The 19316-nt window shown below is 37.8% G+C and overlaps 1 protein-coding gene across 5 annotated transcripts in view; it reads right to left on the bottom strand.

Moving 5' to 3' along the window:
• PIBF1 (progesterone immunomodulatory binding factor 1) overlaps positions 1 to 19316 on the bottom strand; it is a 223084-nt gene that overhangs the window by 189643 nt on the left and 14125 nt on the right. For all 5 annotated transcript variants that reach the window (XM_043477698.1, XM_043477701.1, XM_043477700.1 and 2 more), the window contains 2 exons: positions 17858 to 18056; positions 12199 to 12318 (listed from right to left, as the gene is read on the bottom strand). In XM_043477698.1, coding sequence (XP_043333633.1) covers positions 12199 to 12318; positions 17858 to 18056 — 319 coding nt within the window. The remainder of the gene's footprint in view (positions 1 to 12198; positions 12319 to 17857; positions 18057 to 19316) is intronic.

A 19316-nucleotide genomic window follows, 5' to 3' on the forward strand; every position in this document is an offset into this window, starting at 1 on the left:
TATGACTTTTTCTCCTAAGACATGGTGCTTCCAGGTTCAACAATACAGCTTAATAGTCCTCTTCATACAAGTCTACTATCTGCATCATGAGTTAATTATTTTCCCCCAAGTCCATCTCTACCAGTTATTTCTCTAAACCTAAAGAAATGCTATTGATCATTTATACATTTCTGCATTAAATTTAGGTGGTTTCTAGTAGAAAAAAAATTTTAATGTCCTTCCAAAATTTTACATGGATAGTTTTTCCTTCTTAGTGCATCTGCTAGGGCCCTCCAAGACCACGTTAGATAATAATAAGCAACACAAGTCTGTGTCTAGTTACTGATTTTTACAGAAAAAGTTCTATTGTTTTGCCATTTAGGATAAAGTATTTTGCTAACATTTTTTTTAAAGTAAATACTTAGTCTCTTTATTAGGAATGTTCACTGAATTTTATCATCTCTTCTCATTTAATGATACAATTAAATGGTTATTCATCTTTAACTTGCTGATGCAATGGTTTATCCTTTCTGTCCTAAAATATACTGTATCAGACATAAAGCACTATTTTTTTGATAAAATGCTAGAATTTATTTTTGAACATTTAGCAACTTTAGTAGTAAGTAAAAGTGGCTGATGGATTTGTTTTGTACCATCTTTCTCAGAGTTTTCCATCTTTTTCAGTGCTAGTTTGGTATAGTTTAATTATGTGCCTCCCAGCTGACAGAGTGGTAAAGAATCTGTCTGCCAGTGCAGGAGATGTGGGCTAGATCCTTGTGTAGGGAAGATCCCCTAGAGAAGGAAATGGCAACCCACTCCGGTACTCTTGCCTGAGAAATCCTATGGACAGAGGAGCCTGGCAGGCTTTAGTCCATGGGGTTGCAAACAGTCAAGACACAACTTAGCAACTAAACAACAACTGTTTAATCAACTGGAATCAGCGATCCTTATAGAAATCAACTGACCCTATCAGGGCAATATATTTGTGATCTGGAGTATGCGCTCTAAGTCACTTCAGTTGTGTCCATCTCTTCATGATCCTATAGACTGTAGCCTGCCAGGCTTCTCTGTCCATAGGATTCTCAGGCAAGAATACTGGAGTGGGTTGCCAAGCCCTTCTCCAGGGGTTCTTCCTGACCCAGGGATTGAATCTGCATCTTTTATTTCTCCTGCATGGCAGGCAGGTTCTTTACTGCCAGTCTCACCTGGGAAAAACCTGGTAACTTCATCAATAATATACCTTTATTACTGTTTCCCTTGGACAGCAAGGAGATCAAAGCAGTCAATCCTAAAGGAAATCAACCCTGAATATTCACTGGAAGGACAGATGCTGAAGCTGAAGCTCCAATTCTGGCTACCTGATGTGAAGAGCCGACTCATTGGAAAAGTCCCTGATGCTGGGAAAGACTGAGGGCAGGAGGAGAAGTGGGCAACAGAGGATGAGATGGTTGGATGGCATCAGTGACTCAATGGACATGAGTTTGAGCAAACTCAGGGAGATGGTGAAGGAAGGGGAAGCCTGGCGTGCTGCATTCCAAGGGGTTGCAAAGAGTCAGACACAACTAGTGATGAAGAATTCACTGTGTAATACCTCTGTGGTAATTCTATTCAAGTTCTCCACTTCTACTTATTGTGGTAATCTACATTTTGTTGGGACATTTCTTTCAGCTTTTAAGACTGTCACCACAGAGCTACATGCAATATTAATTAATGTCCAATAATTCCAAATTCCTTATTTTTATTGTTCTTTTTTTTTCTAAAATGGACTACTATATGCTTTTATTTATCATCCTTCTCTTTAATTATAAAGGTAATTTAAGGCTACAGATTTTCCTCTGGCACAGCTTTAAATGTGTCCATAAGATTTTGATGTAAAATATTCTTGTTTTCACTGTTTTCTTATTTTTACTTACTCTATGATATAAAAAGTGTTTCTCTAGTGTATTACTTTTGACCTAAAAAAAAAGTTTCTTAATTTCCAAATTTATTTCCAGTCCCCTTTAAATGACCACTACTAAGTTAAAATAAAAATAGGAACTATTAAATCTGTCCTTAAAATTTATTCTTTTACTATGTGGCCAAGTATATACATGATAGTTTTGTAAACTTTTCATTGAATTTAATTAATTAATTAATTTACTGGCCGCCCTGTGTAGCTTATGGGAATCTTAGATTCCCTAGGAGGAATTAAACCCTAAGCACCGGACAGCCAGGGAATTCCCTTTATTGACATTAAAAAAAAAAATATATATATATATATATATATATATCCCCTGGCCAAGGCATTTTAAACTCTATTATAACTAAATCAGAATTATTGATTGCCTCATTTCTTCTAGCCCTGACTCATTTTTATGTCTATAAGATATATTCAATTCAGAAGGAAGTACATTATAAACTTTCCTATCATTATTATACTTTTATTAATTTCTCCTTGTCTAAAACCCTTTTCTTTAATTATGCTTCTTGATTGTTGTTGTCGTTTAGCTGCTAAGTCTGTCTGACTCCTTGCAACCCCATGAACGGCAGTACTCCAGGCTTTCCTGTCCTTCACTATCCCACAGGATTTGCTCAAGCTCATGTCCATTGAGTCAATGATGCCTACCAACCATCTCAAACTCTGATATGTAGAAGTTTATGGCTAAAGTATTGGATCTTTAGCATCAGCATTAGTCCTTCCAATGAATATTCAGGGCTGATTTCCTTCAGGATTGACTGATTTGATCTGCTAGCTGTCCAAGGGACTCTCAAGAGTCTTCTCCAGCAACACAGTTCAAAAGCATCAATTCTTTGGTGCTAACCTTCTTTATGGTCCAGCTCTCACATCCATACATGACTACCGGAAAAACTACAGCTTTGACTATACAGACCTCTGTCGGCAAAGGGATGTCTCTGCTCTTTAATATCTTGTCTAGGTTTGCCATAGCTTTCCTTTCAAGAAGCAAGTGTCTTTTAATTTCATGGCTGCAGTCACTGTCCACAGTGATTTTGGAGCCCAAGAAAATAAAATCTGTCACTGCTTCCACTTTTTCTCCCTTCTATTTGCCTTGAAGTGAGGGGACTAGATGCCATGATCTTAGTTTTTCGAATGCTGAGTTTTAAGCCAGCTTTTTCACTCTCCTCTTTCAACCCTCATCAAGAGGCTCTTTAGGGTCTCTTTACTTTCTGCCATTAAGTGGTATTATCTGCATGTTTGAAGTTATTGATATTTCTCCCAGCAATCTTGATTCCAGTTTGTGAGTCATCCAGCCTGGCATTTCTCATGACATATCCTGTATATAAGTTAAACAAGCAGAGTGACAATATTCAGGCTTATCGTACTCCTTTCCCAATTTTGAACCAGTCCATTGTTCCATATTCCATTCTAATTGCTGCTTCTTGACCTACATACAGGTTTCTTAGAAGATAGGTAAGGTGGTCTGGTATTCCCATCTCTTTAAGAATTTTTCACAGTTTGTTGTGATCTACACAGTTAAAGGCTTTAACGTAGTCAATGAAGCAGAACTAGATGTAACTCTTTTAAAATCTGTTTCCTCACAGAGCTACGTACAAAACAATCAGATGAAGGAGGCTTTTCTCTGATGACATCCTATTTTAAATTGCCTTCATTAAAAGCAATAGCTTAAATAGCTTTTCCATGAACTTTTCCCCTCTCATGAACTTTTGAGTCATTTATATTACTTGTAAAAAAATAAAACAGGTTTAAAAGCAAGCAACAACTTTTAGATGCACAGGTAAAAGATGAGCTTTAGAAACTCCAAAGTAGTAATACTACAGCGAATTAGATTCTGGGGTGTTATAAATACATTAAAAATATTAATTATGTTGAAAGTTAATGGAAGTAATAATACATAAAAAATTTAAATGTAATTAAGAATATAAAGTGTTTCTGTAACTCAATAAGTAAACAACAACAACAAAAGAGACTTGTGTTCACAGTCCATGAACTTGCCACCATAAAATCGTAGGCTGTTTATTAAAATTGAGATTCTCAGCTTCATCTCAAACCAAAATCAGAACTTATCAAAGCATCTAGGAAACTAAGTTTTAAGCAGCACTTATTCAACTTAAATGTAACATAGAGAGGGAAAACTACTACTGTTTACTAATGAATTTGTCAGATACTCTAAAATAATTATAACTGATGAGTATCATCATAGCATGTACCTAACAAAGGAATTTTAAATTCATCATTGGGCAAGATAAAAAAGAAACTTCAGAAAACAAATAGTTAAAACAATCCCTGAAATGAAAAAAAACCTGAATAACAAGTATGTATCATTAATGAAATACTTCATTTTCATTCAAATAAAGACAGGATTATTCACGTATGAATACTTAAGATGAGCCTCAAGGTAATCTTGCAGTTTTCTCAACAAATGTAACTATGTTTCCTAAACAAGGAAGTTCTCTTGAACAAAACACTTTTGCTTCCTAGTTACCAAAGTTCTCATAAGAGAAAAATATTTCATCATTTCTTTATGAAACTTTGGGCTTCCCTGGTGGTTCAGTCATAAAGAATCTGCCTGCAAATGCAGGAGATGTGCGTTCGATCCCTGGTCTGGGAAGATCCCTGGAGGAGGAAATAGCAACTCACTCCAGTATTCTTGCCTGGGACATCCCATGGACAGAGGAGCCTGGAGAGCTGTGGTCCATGGGATAGCTAGAGATTCAGACACAACTTTGGGACTAAATAACAACATGAAACTTAATGTCATGCACACAGACTCATTAATGCCCTATTAGTATTAACATTTATTTCTTTTGAAATGAAAGAAGCATGCTGAAAATAACTACAACAGCATAACAGCTGCAAATAGCTTAACTACATGAACTGGACCAGAATTCTGACCTGTTACAAAGAGATTTCATAAATAGAAAATAAAAGTACAGCACTTATGAAAACACTAAGTACTATACACAAGTTCACGTACCTAACAGCTCAAAATATGCTATAATTAGACTATGTTACTGACACTTACAGACTCTAAACTTGAAGCAAAAGATGAGCCTTATTTTCCAGTGTATCTACAATAGATATTATTTCCAAGTAACTAAAGATGTAGAAAAAATTACTGAAAGAAAATTCAAGAAATCTACTAAAATTGGTGACTTCTTTTTTAAAGGTCAAAAAATCACCTTCTATTACGCTTCTAAATCAGTTTTTCACCTCATATCTGCCATGAAGTAGCAGAATATATGAATAAAAGCGTAACTAACTGTGTACTTGCGAAGCTTTAACATCTCTGAATTTATCTGTTAGGTATAATTATGATATCAGGGCTAATAACTGAGACACCTTTGATCTGGCATATTATGCCAGAAAAGTTTGTTTCTTAAAAGTCTATCTCCCAGTTATAGATCAACTGAATTTTATTAGGAAGACACAGTATTTGATTGGTTTAAGGACACAGATTTGAAATAAGAAATATAAAGGAAAATAAGGTAACACAGTAAAGCTCTGGCAATGACAGGGTTTTTTTGAGTAGCCCAAAACTGATTACAGAAACCAATGGATATATGCTGCCACCATGTGGTAAAGAAAACTAAGACCATTTTGGAAAAGACAAACTTAATCCCACAGTCTTAGTAAAGCGGAAAGTTTGTTTCCCTGACTCCCAGCTACAAAACTCAGAGACATAACTAACAAATATCTTAGTTTCTCTTGGTACACATGGGACTGTCATGATCCTGTCTTTTTTGAGGCATTTATATTTGTCGACTGTTGCCTCCTCTTTTAAGTTTCTATTAATTTACTACTTGTTTTATGTTCTATTTTTTAAAGGTCAAAAAATCACATTCTACTACATTTCTAAATCAGTTTTTCACCTCATATCGGTGGGTTTTTCCAGCATGTCATGTATGGATGTGAGAGCTTCTTTACAGAAAGCTGAGTACCAAGAACTGATGCTGTTGAACTGCAGTGTTGGAGAAGCCTCTTGAGAGTCCCTTGGACTGCAAAGGAGATCCAACCAGTGAATCTTAGATCAGTCCTGAATATTCACTGGAAGGACTGATGCTGAAGCTGAAACTCCAATATTTGGCCACCTGATGTGAAGAACTCACTCACTGGAAAAGACCCTGATGCTGGGAAAGAGTGAAGGCAGGAGGAGAAAGGGACAACAGAGGATGAGATGGTTGGATGGCATCACCAACTCAACAGACATGAGCTTGAGTAGGCTCTGGGAGTTGGTGCTGGACAGGGAAGTCTGGCGTGCTGCAGTCCATGGGGTCACAAAGAGTCAGACACGACTGAGTGACTGAACTGAACTGTTGTATGAAATAACACTATCTTCTTATATTTGTCCTGAGTTTATCCTCTTGCAAGTCAATCCTCACCTAATGGAGATCCAACCCATCCATCCTAAAGGAGACCAGTCCTGGGTGTTCACTGGAAAGACTGATGTTGAAGCTGAAACTCCAGTACTTTGGCCAGCTCATGCGAAGAGTTGACTCATTGGAAAAGACCCTGATGCTGGGAGGGATTGGGGGCAGGAGGAGAAGGGGACGACAGTGGATGAGATGGCTAGATGGCATCACCGACTTGATGGACATGAGTTTGAGTAAACTCCAGGAGTTTGTGATGGACAGGGAAGCATCGCGTGCTGCGATTCACGGGGTCAAAAAGAGTTGGACACGACTGAGCGACTGAACTGAACTGAACTGAATGTGACTTCATGATTTTGTGATTTCTATGAACTTCAATCACATTTTCCCCAGCTGTTGGGGTTCATTTGATCCATCTTAATCTCTTATGTCCTCAGATAGTAAACTCGGTTGCCCAATTACCAGATTTTAGTTTCTAAACTCTGAACTTTATAGCTATATAAGGAATTCAGTAATTATTAATAAATAAGATGTGCAAACAACCAAAGTCACAATGTCCAAAACTGTACATTTTGTTCAATGTCTAGTGATGTATTTTATTTTACTTTTAATATTTTCTCTAATAATGCCTATGAGAAACCTAGACAGCATATTAAAAAGCAAAGACATCACTTTGTCAAGAAAAGTCTGTATAGTCAAAGCTATGGTTTTCCAGTAGTCATGTACAGATGTAAGAGTTGGACCATAAAGAAGGCTAAGTGCCGAAGAACTGATGCTTTCGAATTGTGGTGCTTGAGAGTCCTTTGGACTGCAAGGAAATCAAAACTAGCAATCTGAAAGGAGATCAACCCTGAATATTCATTGGAAGGACTGATACTGAAGATGAAGCTCTAGTATTTCGACCACCTGATGCAAAGAGCTGTCTCACTGGAAAAGACCTGATGCTGGGAAAGATTGCAAAAGGAGAAGAGGGCGGCAGATGATAAGATGGCTAGACAGCATCACAGACTCAGTGGACGTGAATGTGAGCAAACTCGGGGGGACAGTGAAGGACAGGAAAGCCTGGTGTGCTGCAGCCCATGAGGTCACAAAGAGCTGGACACTACTTAGCGACGGAACAACAACAAATAATGAATGCCTCATGAGTCATCACCCATGTCAGTACAAAGTTAAAAATGTTGAGAGAAAGACTCTCTAACAAAGCCAAGGTTCTTTTTCGAGAAAACAGTGGATTTCAAAGCCAAATATTTCACACGCACAGAATGTATTTTCTTTTTCTTCACTTGTGTTTCAGACAAGATTGTAAGATGGTTCCATTTCTGGTGATGAATCTGTAAGTTTCCATCTGACCAACCCTACTGGCAATACAATCTCATATTCTGGCAAAATATAAAACAACCACCTGAACACACAAGAAAGTGACGCAAATCAGGCAGATTCTGGAGGGATATAATCTACAAGAGGAAGAATGCAATAGCACTGGGTGAATTTCCTGGTGTCTCCTTTAAAAAAAAAAAAAAAGCCTTTTAGCTGGAAGGCAGACCTACCACGTGCCAAGTTAGATGACAAATGTATAAGAGAAAATCCTTCACCTTTCTAGCTTGAAGAACCAGAAAATAGAGTATGGACAACTCAGATGCTCTAAAGTGAGGAAGGAATTCTAGAGACAGAGAAGGGGAACTCTATTCTGTAGATAATCTCTGCCAAATATCTGGTTGACCTCTGAACAACATATATGTAGGACAGACCCAAGCAGTCCTACTTAGGCCAAAAAAAAAAAAAAAAACCTCAACTGAAATTTCAGGTGCTGCCCAAGAGACAGAGTATACAACTTGAGTATAAATCCATTAAATTCCTGCTACAACAAAAACATCAGTAACTGTCAAAATGCAGTCTATACAACACAACAGTGGTACTGTTAAGATCTACATTTACTCTATGATTTAAATAAACAATTTAAAAAGTTACTTGACCTTTGAAGAAACAGGAAAATGTGACCCATCCTTAAAAGAAAAGACAATCAACAAAAACCAACTCTGAGGTGACCCAGATTTTGGAATTGGCAGGGAAAGATTTTCAACTAGAGGTTTTAACTATTCTCAGTGGTATAAAGAAAAATATGCTCATAATGAAAAAACAAATACCAGAGCAATAAAAACAATAATAAACAACAGAAATCTAGAAGTAAAAAATATCACTCTTAAATTTTACCTAAGAAAAAACAAAAATGTATGTCCACACAAAGCCAATGTTCAAAAGTCTGGAGCAGCTTCACTTATAATGTGTTCAAAGTGGAAATAACTCAAAAACCCATCAAGGGAGAATGAATATATCCATACAATTAAATATTCCCCAACAATATAAAGGAACTACTGATACATTAAAAAAAAAATCTGGCAATTTCTCATAAAATAAATATTACTGGTGGATGGACAGATTAAGATAAGTATAAGTTATCAGACAGAAATTTGGTGTTCCCTGTAAAATTTTTTCTAGTTATCTATAGCTTGAAAACTTTCATAATAAAACAGAAAAAAATTACACTCTCTAGGGCTGCTAATCAATTTTGAATGCGCTAATTTTGGGATCATAAGCTATGAGATGTATAAAAGCAAACACATGTTTACTTATCTTCTGAGATGGTCCTCCAATTTGCCTTACTGGTAAGAGTATTCTACCCCTCAAAAACTTTGCTGTCTGTAAATTTGAGAGCTTACTTTGAGCTTCCTTTCTAATATAATGTTTACTATTTGTTTCCCTGCGCTCCTTTTAAAATGTAATTTTCACAAGGCCGGAGATCTTTGCTTTATTCACTGAGGTACCCCTACATACCTATAACAATGCTTGGCACATAATAGATGTACAGTGAATATTTATTGACTGAATTTTATTATCATAATAATGACCATGTAAGTGAGGGAGGTGTTACATATTCTCATCCGTATTTTTATCATGGGGACTGAAGGGAGGAGTAAAGAAGACTCAGTTCTTTATCCAAGATCATCACACCATCATCAAACTGCAGAGCTGAAACTTAAACTAGTATCTATGAACTCCCCAAATATCAAAGCAGTAAATAATTTAACAAACTACCTCAAAAAATAAACCTCGACAAAATAGTGCCAAACAAAATTTCTTTTAACATTAAATAGTAACATTTATTCACTATACCCTTATTCAAAAAAAAGGTCCTTGCTGGTTTAACTTTTCATTTAAAAATATTCAGTCTAGGGACTTCCTTGGTGGTCCAGTGGTTAAGGCTCTGCACTTCCACTGCAGAGGGCACAGGTTCGATTCCCAGTCAGGGAACTAAATCCCACTAAGATCCCACATGGTGTAGCCAAAAAATAAAAATACAAAATACAAACAAAATAAAAATATTCATTCTATGTTTTCTTTGTATTGGGTAAGTATATCTGTAATAGGCCCTTGACAGAGCAGAAAATCTAACTTTAAGGGTGGTTTCAATACAAAAGCAATTCCATTATGTTTAAACCATATTCTCTGAGTTTCTAAGAACTTTTATTATAGAGATAAGGCATTATTAAACTGTTTTTTCCTGAACATGATTCAATTTTCCCTTTATAGTATGAAATTCAGGAAGAGTTTTAAGACATAGGATTATATGTTTAGCTGAAAGGTGGTAAAACTTTAAGAAGCAAACTCATAGATGGAAAGGTTCTGTGATGGTTAATTTTTTATGTCAACTTGGTTAGACCATGGTACCTAAATATTTTGTCAAACATTATTTTAGATGTTTCTGTGAAGGCATTTTTTAAGCTGAGATTAACATTTAAACCAGTAGACTCTGAGGATGGCAGTTTACCTCCTATAATGTTGGGGGCCTCATCCAACCAGTTAAGGCCTTAGTAAAACTGAGACTGAATAAGAAGGAATTTTGTCAGCAGATAGTCTTTGGACTCAAACTTCAATCTTCTCTTGAATATCCAGGCTGCCAGCTTACGCTGTTAAGATTTGGGACTCGCCAAGCCTCTACAGGAGCTTCCCAGGTGGCGTTAGTGGTAAAGAACCCACCAGCCAACGCAGGAGATGTAAAAGACGTAGGTTCAATCCCTGGGTCTAGGAGATCCCCTGGAGGAGGGTGTGGCAACCCACTCCAGTATCCTTGCCTGGAGAATCCCATGGACAGAGGAGCCTGGTGGGCTGCAGTCCATAGGGGTGCAAAGAGTCGGACATGACTGAAGTGATTTAGCATACATGCACGTAAGTTTGCACATAGTTTGCTACAACTATGTGAGCAAATTTCTTAAAATATATCTCTATCCATAAATATTTATATGTCCTATTGGTTTTGTTTTTTCTGGAGAACCCAAAGATGTTCACAAATAAAACTGTTTCTGTGTTTAAGAATTATTAGTGCACTAAAAACACTCAGGGAACCTATGAATGAAACCAGTGTTAATTATCTATGCTTTCATGTCAATAAAACACTAAAGGTGTTAGTAAGGTTGAAACAAACTAAAATCTGGGATTTAATTACTGACCCTTGAGAGGAGAGAGACTTGCTTTACCACACAGTAAAAATATGATAATTTTAGAGATTCAGGACTTTTTGGTGGGGGGGGGGGGGTGGTCAAAGAATCTTTCATTCAGGAGAAATCACTTGTAGAATCCCCAAATGTCAAAAGTGATTTAAAAAAGAGGTGATTTGATAGAAACGAGGATAGAAAGCTCTTCCAGACTTCCTCTAAAATACAAGAAGTCCCTGATGGATGCTGAGGTACCATAACGTGCTGCAGAACCAAGTCTGAAAATCCGTCTGCCTTGTCCCGGACAGACCCTGGGCCACCGCCGCCACCACCCCGGCCATTTAACAGGGACGACAGGAAGTAAAGGACTTGCCCAAGGCTGCAAAATCAGTCAGAAGACAAACGGAGGCCTTCTGACTTTGTCCTTTATTATTGTGACTCTGGATGCAATTTTTTAAAATTAAGAGCTATCTTTCCAAATGTGCACAACAACGTGGCAGGTTAGCAGCAGGAATAAAACACCCACAGCAGACCCCCGAGGGCTCTCTGGAATCGCTCCTGGTGACTTCAGGGCTCCTACCAGGGGGAGGAGGCTGAGCCTTCATTTGCCTGCAACAGAGGCTCTACACTAACAACAGAAGTAGATCCCACCCAGCACTAATAGCGCAGCAAATCAGAGCATCAGAATACAAATTAAACTGCAATAGTTTATTTCTGGAAAGTAGATCTTTCGTAAAAGTTGCCCTTGAAGTAGAACACAAAACAGCTATTTATATGCAAGTTTACTAAAAATCACATTTTCACTTTGAAACAGAAGTGTGGGCATGTCAATGAAATGAATGGAAAAATAAGATTATTTTCTCCGTTTGACAGAGCAGGAAACACTAAATGACTTGTTCAAGGTCACACAAAAAATGAGTGTCAAGATCTCATCTAAGGTATAACTCCACCTTACTAGAATTTGAACTCTGGAAGGGCAGACACTTGTATTCACCACTGTCAGCACCCGGCCTCACAGGGATGGATGCTAGTATCAGTGCACGTGCTCTGAACATATATCAGGGGAAGTAACTGTATTTGATGAAGACACTAAATGACTAATAAATGGACCAGGCTCCCTTTTGTATCATCCACGAGGTGGATCTGTAATGAAGAATTGAGAATGAAATGAATTACAAGAACAAAATGCTCAGCTGGGGATTACAGGTCAGTATCATGGACGTACCCTATCAATCTTTAAGATGGCTATTTGCAGTCTCATCTCCTTCCCACTACTTGTGAAGAATCATAGCAGTCAGCATGCTCAAGTCCCATTTTTCTATCACTGACTTTCATATTCCTTATCACAAATCTTAAGACCTCCTTGGAGTCTCTTACCACCAGGGATCAAAATTAGACAAACCTCAGTCAGTTGTTTCAGTTGACTTTTGTTTGCACTTAATTCTTCTGCCAGGTCATTCTTCTTCACTTGTAGTTTGGAGATTTCCTTTCTTAATGGATTCACCAGTTCATAGAACCGAATCTTAAAAAAAAAAAGCAGTCATGAAACACAAATTACAATTAAAATTTGCTAATTAATAGCACTCTCAATTATCAATAATATGAATAAAAGTATTAAGGTAATAAAGGAAAGTGTTAAGGGGTTTCAGATTATACGCCTATACACTAATTTTGTTTAAAACTAAAACAAGGTGGTCTTTAATTGACCCTGACTACTAATACATTGAGTTCAATTTAGTCCCTTTAAGGCCGAGATTATCTATAAATCCCTGGCCCTGAAACAGTCTCTCTTTTCTCTCTTCTATCAACACTCTACTCCCTCCTTACTTCTCACCTCCTACTACAGCTCATTCTATACTATCAGCTTATTTCCTGAACACATCAAGTGTTCAAAAGCTTTGCTTTTGCTACTTCCGCTGATAGGAAAGCAAGCTCTTCCCCACATGTAAATGTATGGCTCATGCTTTCACTCCCTTCAGGTCTCTGATCAGATATGACCTTATCAGTAAAACCTTCCCTGACTCCCCTGATATATATATATATATATATATTTGGCCAGGCTACGCTGCTTGAGGGATTTTAGTTCCTCAATCAGGGATTGAACCCAGGCCTGTGGCAGTGAGAGCATGGAGCGCTAACACTAGACTGCAGGGAATCCCCTCGTCTAACCTGATTTAACACAGTACCTTCACGGGCAGCAGTTCCGACTTTTCCCTCTGCTCTTTTCTCCATACCATTTATGACAAACACGCTACAGGTTTTAGTTTGCTGTGTGTGTTGCTCCACAGGAATGTAATCTCTGGGAGGACAGGAATATTTGTCTGGTCTGTACACTGCTCTGTCCCCAGTGCCTAAATACATACATATGCAAAGCCTTGGAAATAGGAAAGCCTCTATATTTCATAAATATAGAGAAGGAAATGGCAACCCACTCCAGTATTCTTGCCTGGAGAATCCCATGGAGAGAGGAGCCCTGTGGGCTACAGTCCACGGGGTCGCAAAGGGTTAGAACCGACTTAGCAACTAAACCACTACCACCATCCTAGGCTCTGGGTGAAGCTCTGCTTACTACCAATGTCGTGTAAGGGATAAATAATCAGGAGGTATCTTTCCTGTCACTATTCCCATTCAGTTCAGATTTCTCTTTCCACTCTCAATTCTCTCAGGGGAATTTGCCTGCCCTAACTTAGTAATGTGTTCCATCTGACAAGTTTCTACAAAACTAAGCTATCTGCAAATTAGGAGAGGGCAAGTAGGGACTAATTACTGTATAGTCATACAACCTGAAACTCCTTAATGCATTGCTGAGTTGCAGGAGTACCACATTTGGTAAGAGGCCAGTACTAAAGCTAGTACTGAACACAATGAATCTATGTATAATTAACTAATTAGGACAATACTGGCTAAAAACAAAAGATAAGAAAAAGAAGAAACCAGACAACAAAAACATGTATGACTGCCACTAATGGAATACTTTCCAGCTATGATGAATAAAGAGCCTCAGTGACAGCACTTGAGCTATATTATTGGTTTTGGACAGTACTGGGGGCAGAAAAATTTATGCTTGAGCTATTTAAATAAAAAGCTGGACAAACAAAACAGTACTCCATTTTATAGGAAATTATTAATCTGGAAATCTTATCCAAATGAGAACCAAGAGAGGCAATCACCACTCCAGCAAAAATAATAGATAATATTTATTATGTGTTTACTAAGTTCTAAGCACTGTTAAGCTTTCTACGTACATATTCACAATTAATCTTCACAATTACCTCAACAGAAAAGTGCTGTTAATTTATCATTTTTTTTACTTGAAGTAGTTGATTTACAATGCTCTGTTAGTTTCAGGTGTATAGCAAGATGATTCAGTTACACATAAATATATATACTCTTTCTCAGATTCTTTTTCATCATAGATTATTATAAGGTATTGAATAAAGATGTTATTATTATGTTATTATTATTAAGCCTTTTACAGAGGAAAAACTTCAAGCCTCTTAGGGTGAAATGACTTCTCTGTATCACAAATTTGCAGTGTGTTTGTTACGTGTGTTCTTGGGACCCACACCCCATTGCTGCCACACTGAGACACTTTCAGGAAATCCACAAGATCAAAACTATTTGCCTAGTTCAGTTCAGTTCAGTCGCTCAGTCGTGACGGACTCTTTGCGACCCCACGAACAGCAGCACGCCAGGCCTCTGTCCATCACCAACTCCCGGAGTCCACCCAAATCCATGTCCATTGAGTCAGTGATGCCATCCAACCATCTTATCCTCTGTCATCCCCTTCTCCTCCTGCCCTCAATCTTTCCAAGCATCAGGGTCTTTTCAAATGAGTCAGCTCTTTTCATCAGGTGGCCTAAGTATTGGAGATTCAGCTCCAGCATCAGTCCTTCCAGTGAACACCCAGGACTGACTCCTTTAGGATGGACTGGTTGGATCTCCTTGCAGTCCAAGGGACTTTCAAGAGTCTTCTCCAACACCACAGTTCAAAAGCATCAATTCTTCAGTGCTCAGCTTTCTCTATAGTCCAACTCTCACATCCATACATGACCACTGGAAAAACCACAGCCTTGACTAGATGGACCTTTGTTGACAAAGTAATGTCTCTGCTTTTTATTTTTTTATTTTATTTTTTTGTCTCTGCTATAATTTTCTTCCAAGGAGTAAGAGTCTTTTAATTTCATGGCTGCAATCACCATCTGCAGTGATTTTGGAGCCCAGAAAAATAAAGTTATCCACTGTTTCCCCATCTATTTGCCATGAAGTGATGGGACCAGATGCCATGACCTTAGTTTTCAGAATGTTGAGCTTTAAGCCAACTTGTTCACGCTTCTCTTTCACTTTCAATAAGAGGCTCTTTAGTTCCTCTTCACTTTCTGCCATAAGGGTGGTGTCGTCCTCATATCTGAGGTTATTGATATTTCTCCCTGCAAACTTGATTCCAGCTTGTGCTTCCTCCAGCCCACTGTTTCTCATGATGTACTCTGCATATAAGTTAAATAAGCAGGGTGACAATATACAGCCCTGACGTATTCCTTTTCCTATTTGGAACAGTCTTTTGATCCATGTCCAGTTCTAACTGTTGCTTCCTGACCTGCACACAGATTTCTCTGGAGGCAGGTAAGGTGGTCTGGTATTCCCATCTCTTGAAGAATTTTACACAGTTTATTGCGATCCACACAGTCAAAGGCTTTGTCAATAAAGCAGAAATAGATGTTTTTCCGGAACTCTCTTGCTTTTTCGATGATCCAGAGGATGTTGGCAATTTGATCTCTGGTTCCTCTGCCTTTTCTAAAACCAGCTTGAACATCTGGAAGTTCACGATTCACGTATTGCTGAAGCCTGGCTTGGAGAACTTTGAGCATTACTTTACTAGCGTGTGAGATGAGTGCGACTGTGTGGTAGTTTGAGCATTCGTTGGGATTGCCTTTCTCTGGGATTGGAATGAAAACTGACTTTTTCCATTCTCGTGGCCACTGCTGAGGTTTCCCAATTTGCTCGCATATTGAGTGCAACACTTTCAGAGCATCATCTTTTAGGATGTGAAATAGTTTAATTGGAATTCCATCACCTCCAATAGTTTTTTTCTTAGTGATGCTTCTTAAGGCTCACTTGACTTCGCATTCCAGGATGTCTGGCTCTAGTTGAGTGATCATACCATTGTGATTATCTGGGTCATGAAGATGTTTTTTGTATAGTTCTTCTGTGTATTCTTGCGACGTCTTCTTAATATCTCCTGTTTCTCTTAGGTCCACAGCATTTCTGTCCTTTATTGAGCCCATCTTTGCATGGAATGTTCCCTTGGTATCGCTAATTTTCATGAAGAGATCTCTAGTCTCTATTGCTTCCCTCTATTTCTTTGCACTGATCACTGAGGAAAGCTTCTCTCTCCTTGCTATTTTTGGAATTCTGCATTCAAATGGGTATATCTTTTTTTTTTCTCTTTTGCTTTTTGCTTCTCTTCTTTTCACAGCTATTTGTAACACCTCCTTAGACAGCCATTTTGCTTTTTTGCATTTCTTTTTCTTCGGGATGGTATGGATTCCTGTCTCCTATACAGTGTCATGAACCTCTATCCATAGTTCATCAGGCACTCTGTCTTATCAGATCTAGTCCCTTAAATCTATTTCACACTTCCACTGTATAATCATAAGGGATTTGATTTAGGTCATACCTGAATGGGCTAGTGGTTTTCTCCACTTTCTTCAATTTATGTCTGAATTTGGCAATAAGGGGTTCATGGTCTGAGCCACAGCCAGCTCCCGGTCTTGTTTTTGCTGGCTGTATAGAGCTTCTCCATCTTTGGCTGCAAAGGATATAATCAATCTGATTTTGATGTCGACCATCTGGTGATGTCCATGCGTAGAGTCTTCTCTTGTGTTGTTGGAAGAGGGTGTTTGCTATGACACGTGTGTTCTCTTGGCAGAACTCTATTAGCCTTTGCCCTACTTCATTCTGTACTCCAAGGCCAAATTTGCCTGTTACTCCAGGTTTTCCCTGACTTCCTACTTTTGCATTCCAATCCCCTATAATGAAAAGGACGTCTTTTTTGGGTGTTAGTTCTAGAAGGTCTTGTAGGTCTTCATGGAACTGTTCAACTTCAGCTTCTTTAGTGTTACTGGTCGGGGTATAGACTTGGATTACCATGATATTGAATGGTTTGCCTTGGAAACGAACAGAGATTATTCTGTCGTTTTCGAGACTGCATCCAAGTACTGCATTTCAGACTCTTTTGTTGACTATGATGGCTACTCCATTTTTTCTAAGGGATTCTTGCCCACAGTAGTAGATATAACGGTCATCTGAGTTAAATTCACCCATTCCAGTCCATCTTAGTAAGACTAATATTTTTTGCCTGCTTTACTTTTTTTTTTGTTTAGTTTTGCCTGTTTTACTCTTATTCTTAAGTTAAGTGGCATCTGCCAGTGGCTACACAATGTGTGATAGTATCATTGCTCTTAAGACTAATGAAGTTTGTGCTTATGTACTCTTATGTTTTAAAAATGTCTCATTTTAAATTTCAAATATGATAAATATTAACAGATACAGTTCACATAAACAAAAGCTCTTTGAAGTCCTCAATAATTTTTAGAGTGTAAATGATACTGATACTAAAAATATTTGAGAGCACTGCCACAGATCAATCTATGTACATATCCGTGTAACCAACACCACAGTTGAGATCTTGACCTACATAGATCCGTAACCATCTCCCTCAAGCTATCCCTTCATAATCACACCACTCCCCTCTCCTCTGCTGTCCCTAACCCCTGGCAACCACTGGTATCTCTATACACATTACAAACTGCCAGAGTTCATGATAAAATAATTTATTTCTATGGAGCTTCCTGCCATTAACCCTATTTATTTGCTTGACTTCAGAGCTCAATGATCAACACACTTTAAAATTTGGTCATCTGAACACCATTTCACTACCTTCAGATCACAGCCATAAAATAATTTATCAATTGGGTACTACAAAAGTTATGGCTACTACGGAAATGGCAAATTTTAGTCTGAAAACAGTTTTTTTGTTTTTAATGATACAAGACACTTACAGATACATATTCAGGAATAGAAAGCTGATCTTCAGGAAAACTTTTTAGCTTCATATATTGCTCTTCTGTCAACTCAAAGTCACGCAGGTTTCGACGAATATCTCCAGCTTTCTCTCTTAGCTGAAGATTTGTCTCTTCTAGTTGTTTCTGTCTCAGTAAAATAGTTTCCATTTCTTGTTTCATTAGTTCTTGATATTTTCTACAATATCAGAGAATGTATGGTAAGGTTAAAAAAATCATGGAGACATACTTTCTCAAAGTTCCTATTTTACAGTAACATCAAATTAAATGAGAAACTTAATATTTTTGGCTCCGGCTAAATGCTTACTTAACCAGTTAAACACGAAATTACTAAGTGTGCAGCCACAAAAATTATTAAGTAGAAAATGTTAATAACTTTTAAAATTCAAATTATAAAATTATACATTTCCTCTGCTTAAGGTGTAAATCTTATATATCTGCTTTAGACCCTACTCACTGAAGTAATTTTCACTGTCTTTATCCAGGTAATTTAAGATGGTAACATTGAACCACCATAATGTCAATACAGACAATGAGGTAATGAAAACAGTAATCGGCACCTTTTTCAAGGAATACATGTAGTAGACATGGTTAGTTGCCTACCAGAAAATTTTGAGCAGTAAGGGACCATACGAATCCCCCCCCCGCCACTGTATCCCATCAACATACAATCACACTGTTATTTGTCCTATCTTAAAACAAATGAACAAATAAGCCCCCACAATTGTTGACCCCATCTCAGTGCCCATTTTGTTCTCCAAGTTTTCGATATGCACTCTCTCCATTGCGTTTCCTCTTAAACAAAGGCTAATCAGGTTTTCACGCTTCCACCAAAATCTCCAGGGAACTGAAAAATCCAGATTATTAATAATCAATATCTCATTTCTTTTTATCTCTATCAATAGCACTTGAGACATCTGCCCTCTCCTTCCTTCATCTGGTTTCCCAGATACCATATTATTTTCCTCTTCATTTTTCTCCTGTTTTATTGGAGACACTTTCCCAGCCTTTTTTTCTTGTTTATCTTAATGTTGGGATTACTTGGTCCTCTCCTCTTGTCTAGGTTCACTCCCTAGGGGAATTCATCCAGTCTCATGAATTAAACACTGTCTGTATCCTAATGGCTCCCAGATTTATCTCTCTAGATCAGACTTCTCATATATATCCACATGGATGTCTAATACAATAACTCTAACCTAACATCTTCCAAACTAAACTCCCACTCTTCACTCACAAACATATTCCATTATGGTTTCACCATCTTAGTTGACAACAACTCCATCCTTTGATTTATTCATGCCAAGGGTTGGCACAATCTTTGATTCCTCTTTCTCTCCTAAACCGCACATTGAATCCATTAGGACATCCAACCAGCTTTACCTTTAAAATATATTCAGAATCCAACCTCTTTTTACCGCTATTAAGAGGATTACATCAA

Source organism: Cervus canadensis, chromosome 9 (genome assembly GCF_019320065.1).
Source record: "Cervus canadensis isolate Bull #8, Minnesota chromosome 9, ASM1932006v1, whole genome shotgun sequence".
In the NCBI taxonomy this organism is placed as follows: Eukaryota; Metazoa; Chordata; class Mammalia; order Artiodactyla; family Cervidae; genus Cervus; species Cervus canadensis.